The 19,649-nt window shown below is 67.9% G+C and overlaps 1 protein-coding gene across 1 annotated transcript in view; it reads left to right on the forward strand.

Moving 5' to 3' along the window:
* HSPG2 (heparan sulfate proteoglycan 2) overlaps positions 1-19,504 on the forward strand; it is a gene marked incomplete at its 5' end in the record, with an annotated part of 34,873 nt that extends 15,369 nt beyond the window's left edge. The window contains 51 exon segments of the mRNA XM_082009352.1: positions 793-885; positions 962-1,042; positions 1,146-1,350; positions 1,353-1,375; positions 1,477-1,590; positions 1,705-1,832; positions 1,907-1,993; positions 3,496-3,722; positions 3,819-3,929; positions 4,020-4,120; positions 4,417-4,597; positions 4,703-4,762; positions 4,963-5,085; positions 5,175-5,315; positions 5,901-6,043; positions 6,130-6,265; positions 6,362-6,507; positions 6,600-6,738; positions 6,817-6,971; positions 7,527-7,665; positions 7,788-7,939; positions 8,407-8,545; positions 8,738-8,895; positions 9,709-9,847; positions 9,932-10,083; positions 10,179-10,317; positions 10,400-10,551; positions 10,637-10,775; positions 10,853-11,004; positions 11,090-11,228; positions 11,311-11,462; positions 11,546-11,684; positions 11,775-11,918; positions 11,993-12,127; positions 12,317-12,498; positions 12,580-12,772; positions 12,854-13,033; positions 15,033-15,293; positions 15,378-15,573; positions 15,657-15,754; positions 16,364-16,630; positions 16,705-16,817; positions 16,903-17,050; positions 17,131-17,247; positions 17,481-17,565; positions 17,651-17,795; positions 17,876-17,975; positions 18,056-18,165; positions 18,248-18,356; positions 18,433-18,531; positions 19,163-19,504. Of these exon segments, the coding sequence (XP_081865478.1) occupies positions 793-885; positions 962-1,042; positions 1,146-1,350; positions 1,353-1,375; positions 1,477-1,590; positions 1,705-1,832; positions 1,907-1,993; positions 3,496-3,722; positions 3,819-3,929; positions 4,020-4,120; positions 4,417-4,597; positions 4,703-4,762; positions 4,963-5,085; positions 5,175-5,315; positions 5,901-6,043; positions 6,130-6,265; positions 6,362-6,507; positions 6,600-6,738; positions 6,817-6,971; positions 7,527-7,665; positions 7,788-7,939; positions 8,407-8,545; positions 8,738-8,895; positions 9,709-9,847; positions 9,932-10,083; positions 10,179-10,317; positions 10,400-10,551; positions 10,637-10,775; positions 10,853-11,004; positions 11,090-11,228; positions 11,311-11,462; positions 11,546-11,684; positions 11,775-11,918; positions 11,993-12,127; positions 12,317-12,498; positions 12,580-12,772; positions 12,854-13,033; positions 15,033-15,293; positions 15,378-15,573; positions 15,657-15,754; positions 16,364-16,630; positions 16,705-16,817; positions 16,903-17,050; positions 17,131-17,247; positions 17,481-17,565; positions 17,651-17,795; positions 17,876-17,975; positions 18,056-18,165; positions 18,248-18,356; positions 18,433-18,531; positions 19,163-19,401 (7,206 nt within the window). The 3' untranslated portion in view covers positions 19,402-19,504.
* Between the last annotated feature and the right edge of the window lie 145 nt (positions 19,505-19,649).

Here is a 19,649-nt window from a genome sequence, read left to right on the forward strand (position 1 = left end):
CACCCCTGGGTGCTCGCCCCATGGCCCTGGTGGAGGGGGAGGCGGGCGTAGCCTCCCTCATCTCCTGCCTTCCTTCCTCCTTCCTCCTTCCTCCTTCTTCCTCCTTCCTCCTTCTTCCTCCTCCTTCCTCCTCCTTCCTCCTTCCTCCTTCCTCCTCCTTCCTCCTTCCTCCTTCCTCCTCCTTCCTCCTCCTTCCTCCTCCTTCCTCCTTCCTCCTCCTTCCTCCTCCTTCCTCCTCCTTCCTCCTCCTTCCTCCTCCTTCCTCCTTCCTCCTCCTTCCTCCTTCCTCCTTCCTCCTTCCTCCTCCTTCCTCCTTCCTCCTTCCTCCTCCTTCCTCCTTCCTCCTCCTCCTTCCTTCCTCCTTCCTCCTTCCTCCTTCCTCCTCCTTCCTCCTCCTTCCTCCTCCTTCCTCCTCCTTCCTCCTTCCTCCTCCTTCCTCCTTCCTCCTCCTTCCTCCTTCCTCCTCCTTCCTCCTCCTTCCTCCTTCCTCCTTCCTCCTTCCTCCTCCTTCCTCCTTCCTCCTTCCTCCTCCTTCCTCCTCCTTCCTCCTCCTTCCTCCTTCCTCCTCCTTCCTCCTTCCTCTTTTCCCCTTTTTCTCTTTTCCCTGTCTCCATTCTCCTTCCTCCCTTTTCCCTTCCTCCTTCCTCCTTTCTTTTTCCCTTTTTCCTTTTCCCTTTCTGCTTCTTCCTTTCTCCTTCCTCCTTCCTCCTTTTCCCTTTTCCCTTTTCCCTCTCTCCTTTTTCCTTCTCCCTCGCCCTTTCCCCTTCCCCATCCCCACCCGTCCCCCCGCAGGTGGGCTCCTACGGCGGGCGCCTCCGCTACACCCTGACCTACACCCCGGGGGGGCAGGGAGCCCCCCTGCCCGACGCTGACGTCCAGATCACGGTACGGGGGTGCCGGGGCGCTGGGGAGGGGGCTCCGGCCGGCAGCCGGCCCCCCCCTGACCCCCCCGTGCCCGCAGGGCAACGACATCACGCTGGTGGCGTACCAGCCCCACCTGCCCCCGGGGACCCCCCAGGACTTCGAGATCATTTTTCGGGAGGTAGGAGGGGGCGGGTGGCTTCCCGTCCCCCGTCCCCGCGAGGTGCCAAGCCGGCGCCTGTGCGTGTCCCCCCCCGACACCCGCCACCCCCTCCCGCCCGCAGCGGTACTGGCAGCGGCCGGACGGGCAGCCGGCGACGCGGGAGCATCTGCTGATGGCTTTGGCCGACCTGGATGAGATCCTCATCCGCGCCACCTACGCCGCCGGCACGGCCGCGGCCAGCATCGCCGGCGTCGCCATGGAGACGGCCGTGGCCCCCCAACCCGGCCTGCCCCCGGCCCCCGAGGTGGAGGAGTGCCGCTGCCCCCCGGCTACCAGGGGCTGTCCTGCCAGGTGAGCCCCCCGCGTCCCCCCCCGCGTCCCCCCCCCGGCCGGGGAGGGGGGGGGTCACGCCGCTGACCCCCCTCTTTTTTTTTTTTCGGTGCCCCCGGCAGGACTGTGCCCCCGGTTACACCCGCACCGGGGGGGGGCTGTACCTGGGGCACTGCGAGCTCTGCGAGTGCAACGGGCATTCGGAGAGCTGCCACCCCGAGAGCGGCGTCTGCTCGGTGAGTCGCGGCGTGAGCCGGCGGCTGGGGGGGCTTTGGGGGCAGGGCTGGGGTCCCATCCCAGCTGTGCACCCCCAAATATTTCTCTGCGTGTGTCACACCCCCCCCCCCCAGGGATGCTTGCACAACACGGCGGGGATTTCTGCGACCGATGCGCCGCCGGTTTTCTACGGGGATGCCACCGCCGGCACCCCCGAGGACTGCCAGCCCTGCGCCTGTCCCCTCCCGAACCCCGAAAACCAGTGAGTGCCGCCGCCGGGGCGGGGGTGCCGGGGAGGGGACGCGCCCCCACCTCGCCCCGTGTCCCCCCACCCAGGTTCTCCAGGACCTGCGAGAGTTTGGGAGGCGGCGGGTACCGCTGCACCGCCTGCGAGCCGGGCTACGCCGGGCAGTACTGCGAGCGGTGAGACCGCGGCGCGGCCGCCGGCGCCCCCAGACACCCCCCCCCGACGGGCTCGCCCCCACGAACCCACCCCGATATACCCCCCCGAAGGGCTCACCCCAATGTGCTCCCCCCTATCTACACCCCCCAAAGGGCTCAGCCGAAAAACTCACCCCACTGTACCCACCTCCATATAGTCACCGCGATGGGCTTCCCCCCTATAGACCCACGCGGACACGCTCACCCCAGTATACCCACCCCGAAACGCTCACCCCAGTATACCCACACTGATGGGCTCAGCCGCATGTGCTCACCCCGATATACCCACCCTCATGTGCTCACCCCGATATACCCACCCCGATATACTCACTCCGATATACCCACCTCCATATACTCCCCCCGATGTGCTCACCCCGATATACCCACCCTGCTATAGTCACCCCAATGTGCTCACCCCGATATACCCACCCCGATATACTCACCCCGACAGGCTTCCCCCTATAGATCCACCCCGATGTGCTCACCCTTATACCCACCCTGCTATAGTCACCCCAATGTGCTCACCCCGATATACCCACCCTGCTATAGTCACCCCAATGTGCTTACCCCGATATACCCACCCTCATGTGCTCACCCCAATATACCCACCCCGAAATGCTCACCCCGATATACCCACCCTGATATACCCACCCCGATATACTCACCCCGACGGGCTTCCCTCTACAGACCCACCCCAATATACCCACCCTGTTGGGCTCAACTGCGTGGGCTCACCCCGATATACCCACCCTGACGTGCTCACCCCGCTGCTCCCCTGCTATACCCACCCCGATATACTCACCCTGATATACTCACCCTGATGAGCTCACCCCAATTTCTGCATCCTTATGGGCTCACCCTGATATACGCACCCCGATGTGTTCCCCCAATAGACCCACCCCAATGGGCTCACCACGCTATACGCACCCCACTATGCTCACCCCACTATACCCACCCTGATATACCCACCCTGATGGCTCACCCCACTATATGCACCCCAATGGGCTCACTCCAATATACCCACCCCGATATACCCACCCCGATATACCCACCCCGATATACCCACCCTGATAGACTCACCCCAATATATGCACCCCAATATATGCACCCCAATATACCCACCCCAATATGCTCACCCCGATATACCCACCCTGCTATACCCACCCTGATATACCCACCCCAATATACCCACCCCAACGGGCTCACCCCACTACACTCACCCCAATATTGCACCCCAATGGACTCACCCCAATATATGCACCCCAGTACGCTCACCCCGCTATACCTGCCCCCCTATACTCCCCCCAATGGGCTCACCCCAATATATGCACCCCAATACGCTCACCCCGCTATACCCACCCTGATATACTCACCCCGATATATGTACCCCAATATACCCACCCCAGCGGGCTCACCCCAATATCCGCACCCCACTCCACCCCCCCGCCACCCCGCCGCGCGCTCACCCCCTTTCCCCCTCGCAGCTGCGCGCCCGGCTACGCGGGCGACCCCACGGCGCGCGGGCGGGGCTGCGTCCCGGCGGGCTCCCCGCTCCCGCTGGCCGTCCGCGTCCACCCGCCGCGCACCACGGCGGCGCAGGGCAGCGCGGTCACCCTGCGGTGCCAGGCCAGCGGCGACCCCCCCTTCCATTACCACTGGGCGCGAGAAGACGGGCGACCCCTCCCCGAGGGCGCCCAGAGCCGGCGGCAAGGTATTGGGTGGCCCCGGGGTGGGGGACACACGCGACCGGCGTGTCCCCACGTCGGGGGGGGACGCGGGGCGTCACCCGCCCCTGCGTCCCCCCCAGGCGAGGAGCTGCACTTCGCCAGCATCCAGCCCTCCGAAGCCGGCGTCTACGTCTGCTCCTGCCGCAACCTACGGCACAGCAACGCCAGCCGCGCCGAGGTCATCGTCACCGGTAGGTCGCCGTCGCCGGTTGAGGTCGTGGGCGCCGGGGCGGGGGGCGCGGAGGGGAGCAGCGGGGCTCAGCGCTCCTGTCTCGGCGCAGAGACCCCCGGCAAACCCATCACCGTCACCGTGGAGGAGAAGCGGGTGCAGCGGGTGAAGCCCGGGGCCGACGTCACCTTCGTCTGCACCGCCAAGAGCAAGGTCAGCCGGCGGCGGGGGGCACGGCGCGGGGCGTGCGGGCACCCTTGGGTGCCCGCGGGGCCACGCAGGGCACAGGGACGCCCCTGGGTGCCCATCCAGCCGTATAGACCCTCCCCGCCCCCCGAGCACCCTTGGGTGCCCACGTGCCTCCGTGGGACACCCCGACGCCCCTGGGCGCCCACCTCTCCCCCGCGGGTGCCCGGAGGGGCGCGCGAGCCCCTCCTAACCTCAGCGGACCCCCTGCCCCCCGCCTGCCCATCCCCGCGGCCTCAGGCCTCTCCCCCTCTCCCCGCCAGTCGCCCGCCTACACCCTGGTGTGGACGCGGCAGAACCACGGCACGCTGCCGCCCGGCGCCGTGGACTTCAACGGCATCCTCACCCTGCGCGGGGTGCGGCCCGAGGACGCCGGCGTCTACGTCTGCACCGGCTCCAACATGCTGGACATGGACGAGGGCACCGCCACGCTCTACGTCCAGGGTGAGTCCGCGCCGGGGCGCCCAGACGCCGGGGCGCCGGGCAGGCTCGCTGCCCAGGCGCCGGGGTGACGGGCGCGCCCTCCTGAGACCCCCCGCCCTCTCGCAGCCCCCTCGAAGACTCAGATGTTTTACGGACCCGTTGAGTTTATGGAGGGGCACAGGCCGGGTAAGTCACCGCGGGGGGCGCGTCCACGCTTCCCCCCGCACCCGCTGCGCGCCGGGGCTCCGCCGCGCACCCCACCGCCGGCTGCGCCACGCCGCCGCACCCCCCCCCCCCGGCTTCCCACCGCCGCCCACCGCCTGGGGCCAGCGCCACGGCGGGGGGCCCCGGCGAGCCCTGAGCCCCCTCCCCGCGTCTCACCGCAGCCGGCACCGCCGCCGCCCCCGCCGCCACCGTGGAGCCGGCGCAGCTGAGCGTGGCACCGGGGCAGCCGGCAGAGTTCCGCTGCGTGGTCACCGGCAGCCCCCCGCCCACCCTCGAGTGGCTCGGTAGGTGCCTGCCGGGGATGGGGGGGACGCGCCGGCACTGGGCTCCGGGACGCGGCAACCGGGGGTGACGCCGGGCCGTGTCCCTGCAGGCGCGCTGCCGCCGCGGGCCGTGGTCCAGGGCGGGACGCTGCGTTTCGGCGCCGTCGAGCCCGCTGACGCGGGGCACTACGCGTGCCGGGCGCGCAGCAGCGCCGGGCAGCACACGGCGCGGGCCTTCCTCCACGTGCAAGGTGAGCGTCGTCCCCGTGGTCCCCATCGCCCACCCCCGTCATCCCCGTGGTCCCATCGTCCCCATCATCCACATCGTCCTCATCATCCTCATCATCCACATCGTCCTCATCCTCCCCGCTGTCCCCATCGTCCCCATCGTCCCCATCATCACCCTTGACACCATCATCCCCATCGTCCCCATCATCCACATTGTCCCCATCATCCCCATCATCCTTGTCACCCTCATTGTCCTCATCATCCCCCTTGACACCATTATCCCTGTCACCCCATCGTCCTCATCATCCCTGTCGCCGCTGTTGTCCCCATCATCCCCATCATCCTTGTCACCCTCATCGTCCCCATCGTCCCCATCGTCCCCATCGTCCCCATCGTCCCCGTTGTCCCCACTGTCCCCATCGTCCCCGTTGTCCCCATTATCCCCCTTGTCCCCATCATCCCCGTTGTCCCCACCATCCCCATCACTCCTGTCACCCCCATTGTCCTCACCATCCTCACTGTCCCCATCATCCCCATCGTCCCCATGGCCCCCATCACCCCTGTAGCCCCACTGCCCCAGCGCCACCCTGACCCCCCGCTTCCTGCAGCCGCCGGCGCACCCCAGGTGCAGGTGAGCCCGGAGCGGACGGAGGTGCAGGAGGGCTCCACGGTGCGGCTCTACTGCCGGGTGTCGGGGTCACCCACCGCCACCATCACCTGGGAGAAGCAGGGGGGCGCTCTACCGCCGCAGGTGAGCCGGGTGCCGGCACCCTTGGGTGCTCCCGAGGGGGTGTGGGTGCACCACGGGTGCCGCTCACGCCCGCCCTCGTGCCACAGTCCCGCACCGAACACGCCGACATCGCCACGCTGGTCATCCCTGCCGTGACGGCAGCCGACGGCGGTGTCTACCTCTGCGTGGGCACCAGCGCCGCCGGCACGGCCCGCGCCGCCATCGAGGTGGTGGTGGTGCCAGGTGAGGCGGGTGGGGGACGCCGGTGGGGTTGGGGGGTGATTTCGGGGGGCCGCAGCTCACCCGTGCATCGTCATCCCCCACCTTCGCTCCCCGTAGGGACCGCGCCGCCCGTCCGCATCGAGTCCTCGTCCCCAACTGTCGCCGAGGGACAGACCCTGGACCTCGACTGCCTCGTGGCAGGATCCGGCCCCGCCACCGTGACGTGGTACAAGCGCGGTGGCTCCCTGCCCGCCGGCCACCAGGTAGGGTGCAGGCAGCGCAGGCAGCGAGGGCAGCACCCCAAATCCTGCCCCGTCCCCCACTCTGTGACATGGACGCGTGTCCCCAACCCCAGGTTTCGGGGTCCCGGCTCCGTGTCCCCCACGTCGCGGCGGCTGATTCAGGGGAGTACGTGTGCCGGGCAAGCTCGGGGACCAGCGTCCGGGAGGCGTCCGTCATCGTCACCGTCGTGGCTGGGTCCAGCTCGTCCTACGGTGAGACCGGGCTCGGTGACACCGGTGGGGACATGGTGGTCCCAGATGGGTGGTCACGGCTCCATCCTTCCCCCCCAGGGCCACCGGCTTCGGGTGTCCCCGTCCGGATCGAGGCGTCCTCGTCCACCGTGGCCGAGGGCCAGACCCTGGACCTCAACTGCGTCATCGCCAGCCCGGCGCAGGCCACCGTCACCTGGTACAAGCGCGGGGGGTCCCTCCCGGCCAAGCACCAGGTAGGGGACGCGGAGGGGATGTCCCCAAGGGGGGTGGTTGGGCCTGACCCATGGCCCCATTCAAGCTTGGGTGGCCCATGCAAGCCCAGGTGGCCCTGTTCAAGCTTGGGTGGCCCATGCAAGCCCAGGTGACCCCATGCAAGCCCGGGTGGCCCCATGCAAGCTTGTGTGGCCCATGCAAGCCCAGGTGGCCCCATTCATGCTTGTGTGGCCCATGCAAGCCCAGGTGGCCCCATTCATGCTTGGGTGGCCCATGCAAGCCTAGGTGGCTGCATTCAAGCTTGGGTGGCCCATGCAAACTGGGGTGGCCCATGCAAGCTCGGGTGGCCCATCCAAGCTCAGGTGGCCCATGCAAGGCCAGGTGGCCCATGCAAACCCAACTGGCACTTTTGCGAGCCAGAATGGTTCTGTGCAAGCCCAGACGGCACTTGTGCAAGGGTGAGTGGTCATGTGCAAGCCCAGTGGCCCACACAAGCCCAAATGGCCCCATGCAAGCCCCAGTAGCCCTATGGAAATCCAGATGGCCCCGGTGACCCCCGTGTCCCCTCCCCGCAGGTGTCCGGCTCCCGGCTGCGGCTGCTGCAGGTGACAGCGGCCGACTCGGGCGAGTACGTGTGCCGGGTGACCAGCGGGGCCACCACCAAGGAAACCGCCGTCATGGTGACGATCCAGCCCAGCGCAGCCAGCGCCTACCGTGAGCGGGGACCGGGGGGTGACAGTGCCGGGTCCCCACGTGCCACGGCACTGAGCCGTGTCTCACGTGCCCGCGCGGCTCCACCGCGGTCACCAATGTCACCCTCTTGTCTCGGTCCCCAGCCCCGGGCAGCACCACCCCCCTGCGCATCGAGTCCCCGTCCTCCGCCGTGGCCGAGGGCCAGACCCTGGACCTCAACTGCGTCATTGCCAGCCCGGCGCAGGCCACCGTCACCTGGTACAAGCGCGGGGGGTCCCTCCCGGCCAAGCACCAGGTAGGGGACGTGGAGGGGATGTCCCCGAGGGGTTGGTCGGGATTGACCCACAGCTCTGTGCAAGCCCAGGTGGACCATGCAAGTCTTGGTGGCCCCATTCAAGTCCAGGTGGCCCCATTCAAGCCCAAGTAGCCCATGCAAGCCCTGGTGGCCCCATGCATGTTCTGGTGGCCCTATGCAAGCCCAGGTGGCCCAGGCAAGCCCAGGTGACCCATGCAAGCTCTGGGGGCCCTATGCAAGCCCAGGTGGCCCATGCAAGCTCTGGTGGCCCCATTCAAGCTTGGGTGGCCTCATGCAAGTCCAGGTGGCCTATGCAAGCTCAAGTGGCCCTATGCAAGCCCAGGTGGCCCATGCAAGCTCAAGTCGTCCCATGGGAGTCCAGGTGGCTTGTGCAAGCCCAAATGGCCCCGTGCAAGACCCAGAAGCCCCATGGAAGCCCAAATGACCCCCGTGTCCCCTCCCCGCAGGTATCCGGCTCCCGGTTGCGGCTGCTGCAGGTGACAGCGGCCGACTCGGGCGAGTACGTGTGCCGGGTGACCAGTGGGGCCACCACCAAGGAAACCTCCGTCATGGTGACGATCCAGCCCAGCGCAGCCAGCGCCTACCGTGAGCGGGGACTGGGGGGTGACATGGGACGTTACCCATGGGTGGGTGGCACGGCCCTGCGGTGTCCCTGGGTCTGGGATCGATCACTCCCTGGGAAGGCCACACAGCCATGTGCCCACCCCAGGCTCCTGGTGTCCCTTGGAGGGTCACACGTGGTGGTGACCGTGGTCTCTGACCCGTCTCCGTCCTCAGCCCCGGGCGGCACCACCCCCCTGCGCATCGAGTCCTCGTCCTTGTCATCACCCGTGGCCGAGGGCCAGACTCTGGACCTCAACTGCGTCATCGCCAGCCCGGCGCAGGCCACCGTCACCTGGTACAAGCGCGGGGGGTCCCTCCCGGCCAAGCACCAGGTAGGGGACGTGGAGGGGATGTCCCCAAGGGGGATGGTTGGGGTTGACCCATGGCTCTGTGCAAGCCCAAGTAGCCCAGGTGGCCCATGCAAGCCCCAGTGGCATCACGCAAGCCCCAGTGACTCTACACAAGCCCCAGTGACCCTGCGCAAGCCCCAGTGACCCCACACAAGCCCCAGCGACCCTATACAAGCCCCAGTGACCCCACACAAGCCCCAGTGACCCTACACAAGCCCCAGTGACTCTACACAAGCCCCAGTGACCCCACACAAGCCCCAGCGACCCTATACAAGCCCCAGTGACCCTACACAAGCCCCAGTGACTCTACACAAGCCCCAGTGACCCTACGCAAGCCCCAGTGACCCCACACAAGCCCCAGCGACCCTATACAAGCCCCAGTGACCCTACACAAGCCCCAGCGACCCCACACAAGCCCCAGCGACCCCACACAAGCCCCAGTGACCCCACACAAGCCCCAGTGACCCCACACAAGCCCCAGTGACCCCACACAAGCCCCAGTGACCCTACACAAGCCCCAGCGACCCCACACAAGCCCCAGCGACCCCACACAAGCCCCAGTGACCCCACACAAGCCCCAGTGACCCTACACAAGCCCCAGCGACCCCACACAAGCCCCAGCGACCCCACACAAGCCCCAGCGACCCTACACAAGCCCCAGTGACCCTACACAAGCCCAAGTGACCCTATGCAAGCCCCAGTGACCCTACGCAAGCTCAAGCGCCCTTGTGCAATCCCAGATGGCCTCATGCAAGCTCAAGTGGCCCCGGTGGCCCCCGTGTCCCCTCCTCACAGGTGTCCGGCTCCCGGCTGCGGCTGCTGCAGGTGACAGCGGCCGACTCGGGTGAGTACGTGTGCCGGGTGACCAGCGGGGCCACCACCAAGGAAATCTCCATCGTGGTGACAATCCAGTCCAGCGGGGCCAGCGCCTACCGTGAGCGGGGACCAGGCGGGGATGGGGGACCGGGGGGGCCATGCCACAGTCTCCTGGGGGTGACCCTCCCATCTCTGTCCTCAGCCATCGGTGTCACCCCGCCGGTGCGCATTGAGTCCTCGTCCTCCTCCGTGGCCGAGGGACAGACCCTGGACCTCAACTGCATCGTGGCCGGGCAGGGCCAGGCCACCATCACCTGGTACAAGCGCGGGGGGTCCCTCCCAGCCAAGCACCAGGTAGGGGACACTGGTGGGGCGTTTTGGGGCAGAAAAGGGTTTTTGGGGGGTTCCCAGAGGTTGGTGACCCCTTATCACTGTGTTATCCCCTCCAGGTGTCGGGCACCCGCCTGCGCATCCCCCAGGTGACAGCAGCCGATTCGGGGGAGTATGTGTGCCGGGTGACATCGGGCGGCGTCACGCATGAGACATCCCTCGTCGTCACCATCCAGACCGGCGCCGGCTCCTCTTACGGTATCGGGGACGGGTGGGAGGTGACACGGGGACACGACGGGCACGCGCGGCTGCCCCTCGCTGACCCCGCGGCCACCCCCAGCCGTTGGCGTCACGCCGCCGGTGAGGATCGAGACCTCGTCGGCTGCCGTCACCGAGGGACAGACCCTGGACCTCAACTGCATGGTGGCAGGACAGGGTCACCCCCACGTCACCTGGTACCGCCGCGGCGGGGCTCTGCCCCCCAGCAGCCAGGTGGGACGCCGGGGAGGTGGCATCACCCCGCAGGGCACAGCCCCGCCACAGACACCCATGTGTCCCCAACTTGTCGCCTCCCCAGGTGTCGGGCACCCGCCTGCGCCTCGCGCAGGTGGCGGCGGCTGATTCGGGGGAGTACGTGTGCCGGGTGACCCTGGGGACCGTCACACAGGAGGCATCTGTCATCGTCACCGTGCCCGGCAGCGCCGGCACCTATTACCGTGAGTGCGAGCGAGAGGGCAGCGCTTGGGGACAGACGGGTGCCGCCTCAATGACAAACGTCCCCTGTCCCCCTCAGCCCCCGGCGCCTCCCAGCCCCTCCGCATCGAGTCCTCGTCCTCGGCCATCGCCGAGGGACAGACCCTGGACCTCAACTGCCTCGTGGCAGGATCCGGCCCCGCCACCGTGACGTGGTACAAGCGCGGTGGCTCCCTGCCCGCCGGCCACCAGGTAGGGTGCGGGGGGGGTTCACCCCAAATCCTGCCCTGCCCTCGGCTCTCCAGCACTAACGTGTCCCCACGTTGTCCCCTCCGAGGTGTCGGGCAGCCGCCTGCGCATCCCCCAGGTGACGGCAGCCGATTCGGGGGAGTACGTGTGCCGGGTGACATCAGGCGGTGTCACGCAGGAGACGTCCCTTGTCGTCACCATCGATGACGGAGCCAACCCATCCCACCGTGAGTGCCACCCTTCAGGGGACAGGTCCCCACTGGTGCCGGGGACCGGTGGGGACATTTACCCTTAACCCTGCCCATGCAGCCACCGGCATCACGCCGCCCATCCGCATCGAGTCCTCAGCGTCCTCCGTCACCGAAGGACAGACCCTGGACCTCGACTGCGTGGTGGCCGGCCAGGGACAGGCCACCATCACCTGGTACAAGCGTGGTGGGTCCCTGCCGGCCAAGCACCAGGTAGGTGGGGACACCAGCGGGGTGGGGGACAGTGGCCGTGGGTGGCCAGCTGATGCCACCACCCCCTGCCATCGCATCCCCAGGTTTCGGGGTCCCGCCTGCGGCTGTCACAGCTCTCAGTGGCCGATTCGGGGGAGTACGTGTGCCGGGCGGACACGGGCAGTGTCTCCCGTGAGGCCACCGTTGCTGTCACCGTCACCTCCCGTGACAGCTCCAGCTACCGTAAGTGCAGCCACGGGGTGATATGGGACGCCGGGGGGAGATGGGGGACATGGGCGACCTTGGTGGCTTCCCTGTCCCTTTGTGCCGCAGGTCTGCAGAGCCCCATCATCTCCATCGACCCACACAGCATGGCGGTGGCACCGGGCGAGGATGCCACCTTCAAGTGCCGTATCCACGACGGTGCCCGGCCCATCAACATCACTTGGCGGATGGGACCTGGCCAACATCTCCAAGGTATGGTGGTCCCCAGGGTTGCCCCGGCGCGGTCCCCAGGATGGCTTTGGTGTTGACGGCTCCTCCTTGCCCAGACAACGTGAAGGTCAGCACCAATGGCTCGGTCATCTCCATCACCGGCGCCCACGTGGGCAACCAGGGTGCCTACCACTGCGTGGCCTCCAACCGCTTTGGCGTTGCCAGCAGCGTCGTCAACCTCCTAGTGCAAGGTGCGAGGTGGCCGGGTTGGCCTTGTCCCCATCTCCACGGCTCCAGATGTCCCTGGGGTCCTGGGGTCCCCATCTCCATCTCCTCCATGCGCTCCAGGTGCCCTCGGAGTGATGGTGTCCCCATGGCCATGCCAACGCCCTTAGTGGTGGTGTCCCCATCCCCATGCTGATCTCCTCCTCCTTCTCCAGGTGCCCCCACGGTGTCGGTGATGCCACCAGGCCCTGTGACGGTGAAGGAGGGCAAATCCCTCAGCCTGGAGTGCCTTGGCCGGGGTGAACCACGGCCGCTGGTGCGCTGGAGCCGGCCGGGCTCTCGGCAGAAGGTGGAGCACCAAACGCTGCTGCACATGGACAGCCAGGCCATCCTGCAGGTGAGCGGGGCACCCCGGGGTGCCACGGGATGCCGGTGGGTGCCTGGTGCTCACCACCCACCCTGTCCCCCCTCCACCCAGCTCTCGCCAGCCAAGCCGGAGCACGCCGGGACCTACGTCTGCACGGCGCACAGTGCCTTGGGTTCGGCGCAAGCCCGGGTGGACATCAGCGTGGAGACGGCACAGCGGCACCCCGGTGCCCCTGAGGTCACCGCACCGCCCGCCGTCACCGTGGTGGCTGGGGACACCGCCACGCTGCACTGCACGGCCAGAGGTACGGGGAGGATGGTGGCGGGGGTGACATCCTGCCACGGTACCCCAACGCCACGGTGATGGGCGCCGGCGTTGCCCGTAGGTGAGCCGGTGCCCCGGATCGAGTGGTCGAAGCTGCGGGCGCCCCTGCCCTGGCAGCACCGGGTGGTGAACGGCAGCTTGGTCATCCCCCGCGCCGCGCAGCAGGACTCGGGCCAGTACATCTGCAACGCCAGCAGCCCCACCGGCTCCGCCGAGGTCTTCGTCACCCTCGACGTGGAGAGTAAGGGGGTGGCAGGGGATCGGGGCACCCCTGGGTCCCTTCTGCCGTCTCCACTGTCTCCTTCGCCCCTGCCGTTGCCCTCAGCCATCCTAGGCTCCTCTCCGTCCTTCCTCTGCATGTGGCCATCTCCGTGGCTGCTCCCACCCTCCCATCTAGCCCTTCCTCGTGGATCCATCCTCGCTCCATCCCGGCACTCATCCTCGTCTCCATCTCCTCCCAAGCTCCTTCATCCAGCGCTTCCCGTGGATGGGGCCATCCACTTGTCCCATCCCTGTGCACGTTCAGCTCTCCTCCACCCATCCCCTGTTCATGGATCCGTCCATCGCTCGTCTACCCCACACATCCCATCCGTCCTCCACCCATCTCTCCATCTCCTCTCACACTCCTCCATCAGTCTCTGCCTCATGGATCCACCCATCTCTCATCCATCCCAGCTCACACCCATCTCTCCACCTCCTCTCAAACTTCTCCATCCACCGCTTCCTTGTGGATTCATCCATCATTTGTCTCTCCCAGCTCACACCCATCTCTCCATCTCCTCTCACACCCCTCCATCCATCCATCCCTTCCCGGTGGATTCATCCATTACTTGACCATCCCAGCTCACACCCATCTAGAATCATAGAATAGAATCATTAAGGTTAGAAAAGACCTTTAAGATCATCAAGACCAACTGTCAACCCAACACCCCCATGCCCACTAAACCATGTCCCGAAGTGCCACATCCACACGTTTTTTGAACACTTCCAGAGATGGCGACTCCACCACCTCCCTGGGCAGCCTGTTCCAATGCCTGACCACTCTTTCGGTGAAGAAATTTTTCCTCATAACCAATCTAAACCTCCCCTGTCACAACCTGACAACCTCTTGTCCTATCGCTAGTTAGTTGGGAGAAGAGACCAACCCCCACCTCACCACAACCCCCTTTCAGGTAGTTGTAGAGAGTGATGAGGGCTCCCCTCCGCCTCTTCTTCTCCAGACTGAACACCCCCAGTTCCCTCAGCCGCTCCTCATCAGACTTGTGCTCCAGACCCCTCCCCAGCTTCGTTGCCCTTCTCTGGACGCGCTCCAGCACCTCAACGTCCTTCTTGTAGTGAGGGGCCCAACACTGAACACAGGATTCGAGGTGCGGCCTCACCAATGCCAAGTCCAGGGGCACGGTCACACCCCTGCTCCTGCTGGCCACACTAGTGCTGATACAGGCCAGGACGCTGTTGGCCTTCTTGGCCACCTGGGCACACTGCCGGCTCATGTTCAGCATGATCTCTCCGTCTCCTAACCCATCCATCCATCCATCCCTTCCTTGTGGATTCATCCATCGCTCATCCATCCCGGCTCACACCCATCTCTCCATCTTCTCTCACACCCCTCCATCAGCCTCTTCCCTGTGGATTCATCCATCATTCAACCATGCCAGCTCACGCCCATCTCTGCTCACACCCCTCCATCCATCTTTTCCTTGTGGACTCATCCACCTCACCCATCCCAGCACACGCCCATCTCTCCACCTCTTCTCAAACTTCTCCATCTCAAACTCCGTCCATCCGTTCCTTCATGGATCTCTCCATCTCTCATCCATCCCAGCACATGCCAGTCTCTCCATCTTCTCTCAAACTCCTCCATCCAGTCCTTCCTCACGGATCCATCCATCTCTCATCCAGCTGACCTCACGTCCATCTCTCCAGCTTCTCTCAAAAGTTATCCATCCATCCATCCATCCATCCATCCATCCATCCATCCATCCATCCATCCATCCATCCCTTCCTTGTGGATTCATCCATTGCTCATCCATCCCAGCTCATGCCCACCTCTCCATCTCCTCTCACACGCCTCCATCCCTCCCTTCCTCATGGATCCATCCACCTCTGGTCCATCCCAACACATGTCCATCTCCATCTCCACCCAGCCCCTCTCACCAATGCCCTCCTTGCCCCATTGACCCATTCGTTGCCCCATCCCGGTTGTGGCCGGGTGCTGACGGTACCGGCCGTTCCCGCAGCGCCACCGTACGCCACCAGCCTGCCGGAGGAGACCGCGGTGCGTGCCGGCGACGCGCTGCAGGTGCAGTGCCTGGCCCACGGCACCCCTCCGCTGCTCTACGCCTGGGACAAGGTCAACGGCAGCCTCTCGGCACGTGCCATCCACCGCGCCGGCCTCCTCCGCATCAGCCCGGCGTTACCTGCCGACGCCGGCACCTACCGCTGCCTCGTCACTAACCGCGTCGGCACTGCGGAGGCCTTCGCCCGCGTGGCGGTCCACGGTGAGCCGCCCCCTCCGACGGGGACGCCGCGTGCCGGGGATGCCCGTGCCACCGGGTACCATCAGGGCTTTGCATCCCACCCAGGGGATGCCGGTGACGGCGGGGACGCCGGCGGCGGTCCCTTGACCGTACGGGTGACGCCGGGGAGCCTCGTCAAGGGGGTGGGCGGCACCGCCGAATTCGCCTGCACCGTCTCGGGGGACCCGCGGGCACGTCTGGAGTGGCTGAAGGACGGCGGGGAGCTGCCCCCCACCCACAGCGTGCGGGACGGGGTGCTGCGGTAAGGAGGGGGGGGACGGGGTGGCGGGGACACCCCCCCGCCCGCCCCCCGCCGGGTCCCACACGCCGGCTGTGTCCCCGCAGGATGCCGGAGCTGGCGTGGGGGGCGCAGGGGGTGTACGTGTGCCGCGCCAGCGCCCCGGGCGCGCAGGCGGAGGACAGGGCCACCCTCAGCGTCCAGGGTAGGAGCGGCACCCGCGCCCCGGGGGACACGGGCACCCCGCGAGCTGCCCCCCGTGAGCACTGGCACCCCGGCACCCCCGGCTCCCCAAAGCCAGGGGCACCCACTGACCCGTGCCCCCACACCCGTGGGCACGCCAGTGCCCCCATCTCCCCGTGGCCATTGGCACCCCAGTACCCCCCATTCCCCTACACCCCCGGACCCCCCATCTCTCCCCGTGCCCCCCAACATCCTGGTACCACCCCGATTGCTCCCCAACCCTATGGGCACCCCCGCATCCCCACGGCTGTCGCCATACCTGGGGCCACCCCCGAACCCCAATCTCCCCCCCGCCCTCGGGCACCCCAACACCCCCCATCTCTCCCCATGCCCACGGGCACCCCAATACCCCAAACCTCTCCCCATGCCCACGGGCACCCCAATACCCCCCATCTCTCCTGGCACCCATGAGCACGCCAGTACCCCCCGTCTCTCCCCGTGCCCACAGCCACCCCCATGCCCTCGAGCACCCCGTTGCTCCCCATCTCTCCCTCCTCCGGCTGGCACCCCAGACCGCGATGCCTCCCCCATGCCGGGGGGGCACCCCAAAACCCCGCTGTTCCCCCCCAAGCTCTCCCCAGGGCCCTGATCAACATCCGGACGGCGGTGCAGACGGTGCTGGCGGGGACGGCGGTGGAGCTGGAGTGCCTGGGCTTGGGCGAACCCCGGCCCCACGTCACCTGGAGCAAAGTGGGGGGCCGCATCCGGCCTGGGGTGCTGCTCCGCGCCGGCACCCTCACCATCGAGCGGGTGGAACGGGCGGACGCCGGGCAGTACCGCTGCACCGCCGCCAACGCCGTGGGCGCCGTCCAGTCCCACGTCATCCTCCACGTGCAAGGTGAGGCCGGGGCCGCGGGGCCGGGGCCGCGCGCGGCGTCGCCGCGGGGTGGTGACGCCTCCGTGCGTCCCCAGCCGCCCCCCAAATCGCCGGGCAGCCGGAGGTGAGGGAGGTGTCGGCGGGTTCGGCGGCTGTTCTGCCCTGCTTGGCGTCCGGCTTCCCGGTGCCGGAGATCACCTGGAGTAAGGTGAGATGGAGGGATGCGGGGATGGGCGTGCGGGGCGGGGGGAGCACCCTATGGGTGCCGACCCCCCCTCCCCGCCCCGCCGCAGCTGGAGGGGGAGCTGCCGGCGGGTGCCAGGGCGGAGGGGAACGTCCTGACGCTGCCGGCCGTGCGCCACGAGGACGCCGGCGTCTACGCCTGCGCCGCCGCCAACCACCGCGGCCGGGAGACGGCTTACTACGTCCTCAAGGTCCGAGGTGAGGACGGACGGGCGGGCGGGCGGGGGGGCGGGGGGCGATGTGCCCCCACCCCTCCTGACCCCCCCCCGTCCCCGCAGAGCGCCTCGTCCCCTATTTCGGGCAGACCCCCCGCTCCTTCCTCCCGCTGCCCACCATCAAGGACGCCTACAAGAGCTTCGAGATCCTCATCACCTTCCGACCTGACGCGGCCGACGGTGAGCGCCAGCGGGACCCCCGCGCCCCCCCGCGCCCCCCCGCGCCCCCCCCCGCGCCCCCTCCATCCTTTCCCCCTCCCCTCTCCCTCCTTTAGCTCCCATTCTCTATTCAACCGACCCCCGAACTCCCCTGCTTTACGGGGGGGTTCTCCTCCATCCCGGGGGTGTTTTGGGGTCCCCCGGGGTGCCGCCCCCCGCCCCGGGGTGGGCACTGACCCACGGCCACCCCACAGGGCTTCTCCTCTACAACGGGCAGCGGAAAACCAGCGGCGCCGACTTCATCTCCTTCGGTTTGGTGGGCGGCCGCCCCGAATTTAGGTGAGACCCACGAGTGGGTGCTGGGGCGGGGGGGAGCTGGGTGCCAGCACCCTCCCACACCCGTTGTAACCCCCCAAAAAATAAGGTTTGACGCCGGTTCGGGCATGGCCACCATCCGGCACCCGACGCCGCTGCGGCTGGGCGAGTACCACACCGTCCGTCTCCTCCGCAACCTCACCCGGGGCTCGCTGGCGCTGGACGGGCACCCCCCGGTTAACGGGACCTCCCAGGTACTTTTTCGGGAAGGGGGGGGTCGGTGTGGGTGGGGGTCAGGGTGCCGGAGCTGGTGCCCACCCGCTCGTGCCCGCAGGGGAAGTTTCAAGGGCTGGATCTGAACGAGGAGCTGTACCTGGGGGGGTACCCCGATTTCGGCGCCCTGGCTAAGACGGGGCTCAGCCGCGGTTTTATGGGTGAGTGATGGGTTTTGGGGGGCGGGGGGGGTGGGCGCCGGGGTGGGGAGGGGGGGGCTGAGCGTCGTGTCGCTCCGCAGGCTGCGTGCGCCAGCTCCGCATCCAAGGGGAGGAGGTGGCCTTTGGGGACATGGACCTGCAGGCGCACGGCGTCACCAGTTGTCCCACCTGCCAGGACCGGCCGTGCCAGGTGAGGCTGAGGCGGGCGATGCCCACCCGTGGCCACCCGTCCCCACCCATCGCTGACACCCGTATCCCCCCTCCCTCCCCAGAACGGCGGCGTGTGCCAGGACGCCGAGCGCGGCACCTACGTCTGCCGCTGTCCCCCCGGCTTCACCGGCAGCAACTGCGAGTACTCGCGGGCGTTGCATTGTCACCCGGGTAAGGTGCCCGCCCCGCCGGGACGTCGCCCCGGTGTCCCTCCCCGGGTGGGCGCTCACGGTGTGTCACCCTACAGAGGCGTGCGGGGCTGATGCCACCTGCGTCAACCGGCCGGACGGGCAGGGCTATACGTGCCGCTGCCACCTGGGCAAGGCGGGGGAGAGGTGCACCGAGGGTGAGCGCGGCCGGCGGGACGGCGGCGGGGCTGGGGGGCACCTGGGGACACGGGCGCAGGGCTGGGACCAGCCCGGGGAGATGGGGACAGGGCTGGGGGCCACCCTGGGGTGATGGGGACAGGGCTGGGGACCACCTTGGGGACACGGGCACGGGGCTGGGGACCACCCTGTGGAGATGGGGACAGGGCTGGGGACCACCCTGGGGACACGGGCATGGGGCTGGGGACCGTGGGCACCAAGCTGGAGACCACCCCGGGGAGATGGGGACAGGGCTGGCAGCACCTTGGGGTGATGAGGACATGGCTGGGGACCACCTTGTGGAGATGGGGACAGGGCTGGGCACCGCCCTGGGGACATGGGCATGGGGCTGGGGACCATGGGCACCAAGATGGGGACCACCCTGGGGAGATGGGCACAGGGCTGGCACGACCCTGGGGACGTGGGCACGGGGCTGGGACCACCCTGGGGAGACGGGGACAGGACTGGGGGCCACCCTGGGGACACGGGCACGGGGCTGGGGACCACCCTGGGGACACAGGCTGAGGACAGTCCTGGGGGCTGGCACCGTGGGCACCGTGGGGATGGCGGACGGGGTCCCACCAGCCAGGCGCTGATCCGGCGGTGCCGCAGGCGAGGCGGTGAGCGTGCCGTCCTTCGGCGAGGCGGGCGCCTTCGTCTCCTACCCGCCCCTCACCAACGTCCACCACGAGCTGCGGGTGGAGGCCGAGTTCCTGCCGCTGGCGCCCGACGGGCTCCTGCTCTTCAGCGCCGGCAAAGCCGCCCCCGTCGAGGACTTCGTGGCCTTGGCCATGGCCGGCGGCCACCTCGAGTTCCGCTACGAGCTGGGCTCAGGTGGGCTGGCACGGTGACGGGGGTCCTGGTGGCACCGCGGCAGGGGCTGGTGGCGCCGGGGACTCCGGGTGTAGAGGGGGTGACCTGGCATTACCGGGGTCCCCTGGCACCGCCTCGGTGTCCCCGAGGTCCCTGGGCATCAGTGGGGTCCCCTGGTGTCACTGGGGTCACTCCGTGTCGCTGGCATCCCCAGGCAGTGCCGGGGTCCCTGGGCACCACCAGGGTCCCCCGGCACCAGCGGGACCCCCAAATGTCGCCGGGGTGC

Source organism: Phaethon aethereus, assembly GCF_964289735.1.
Source record: "Phaethon aethereus genome assembly, chromosome: 21".
NCBI lineage: Eukaryota > Metazoa > Chordata > Aves > Phaethontiformes > Phaethontidae > Phaethon > Phaethon aethereus.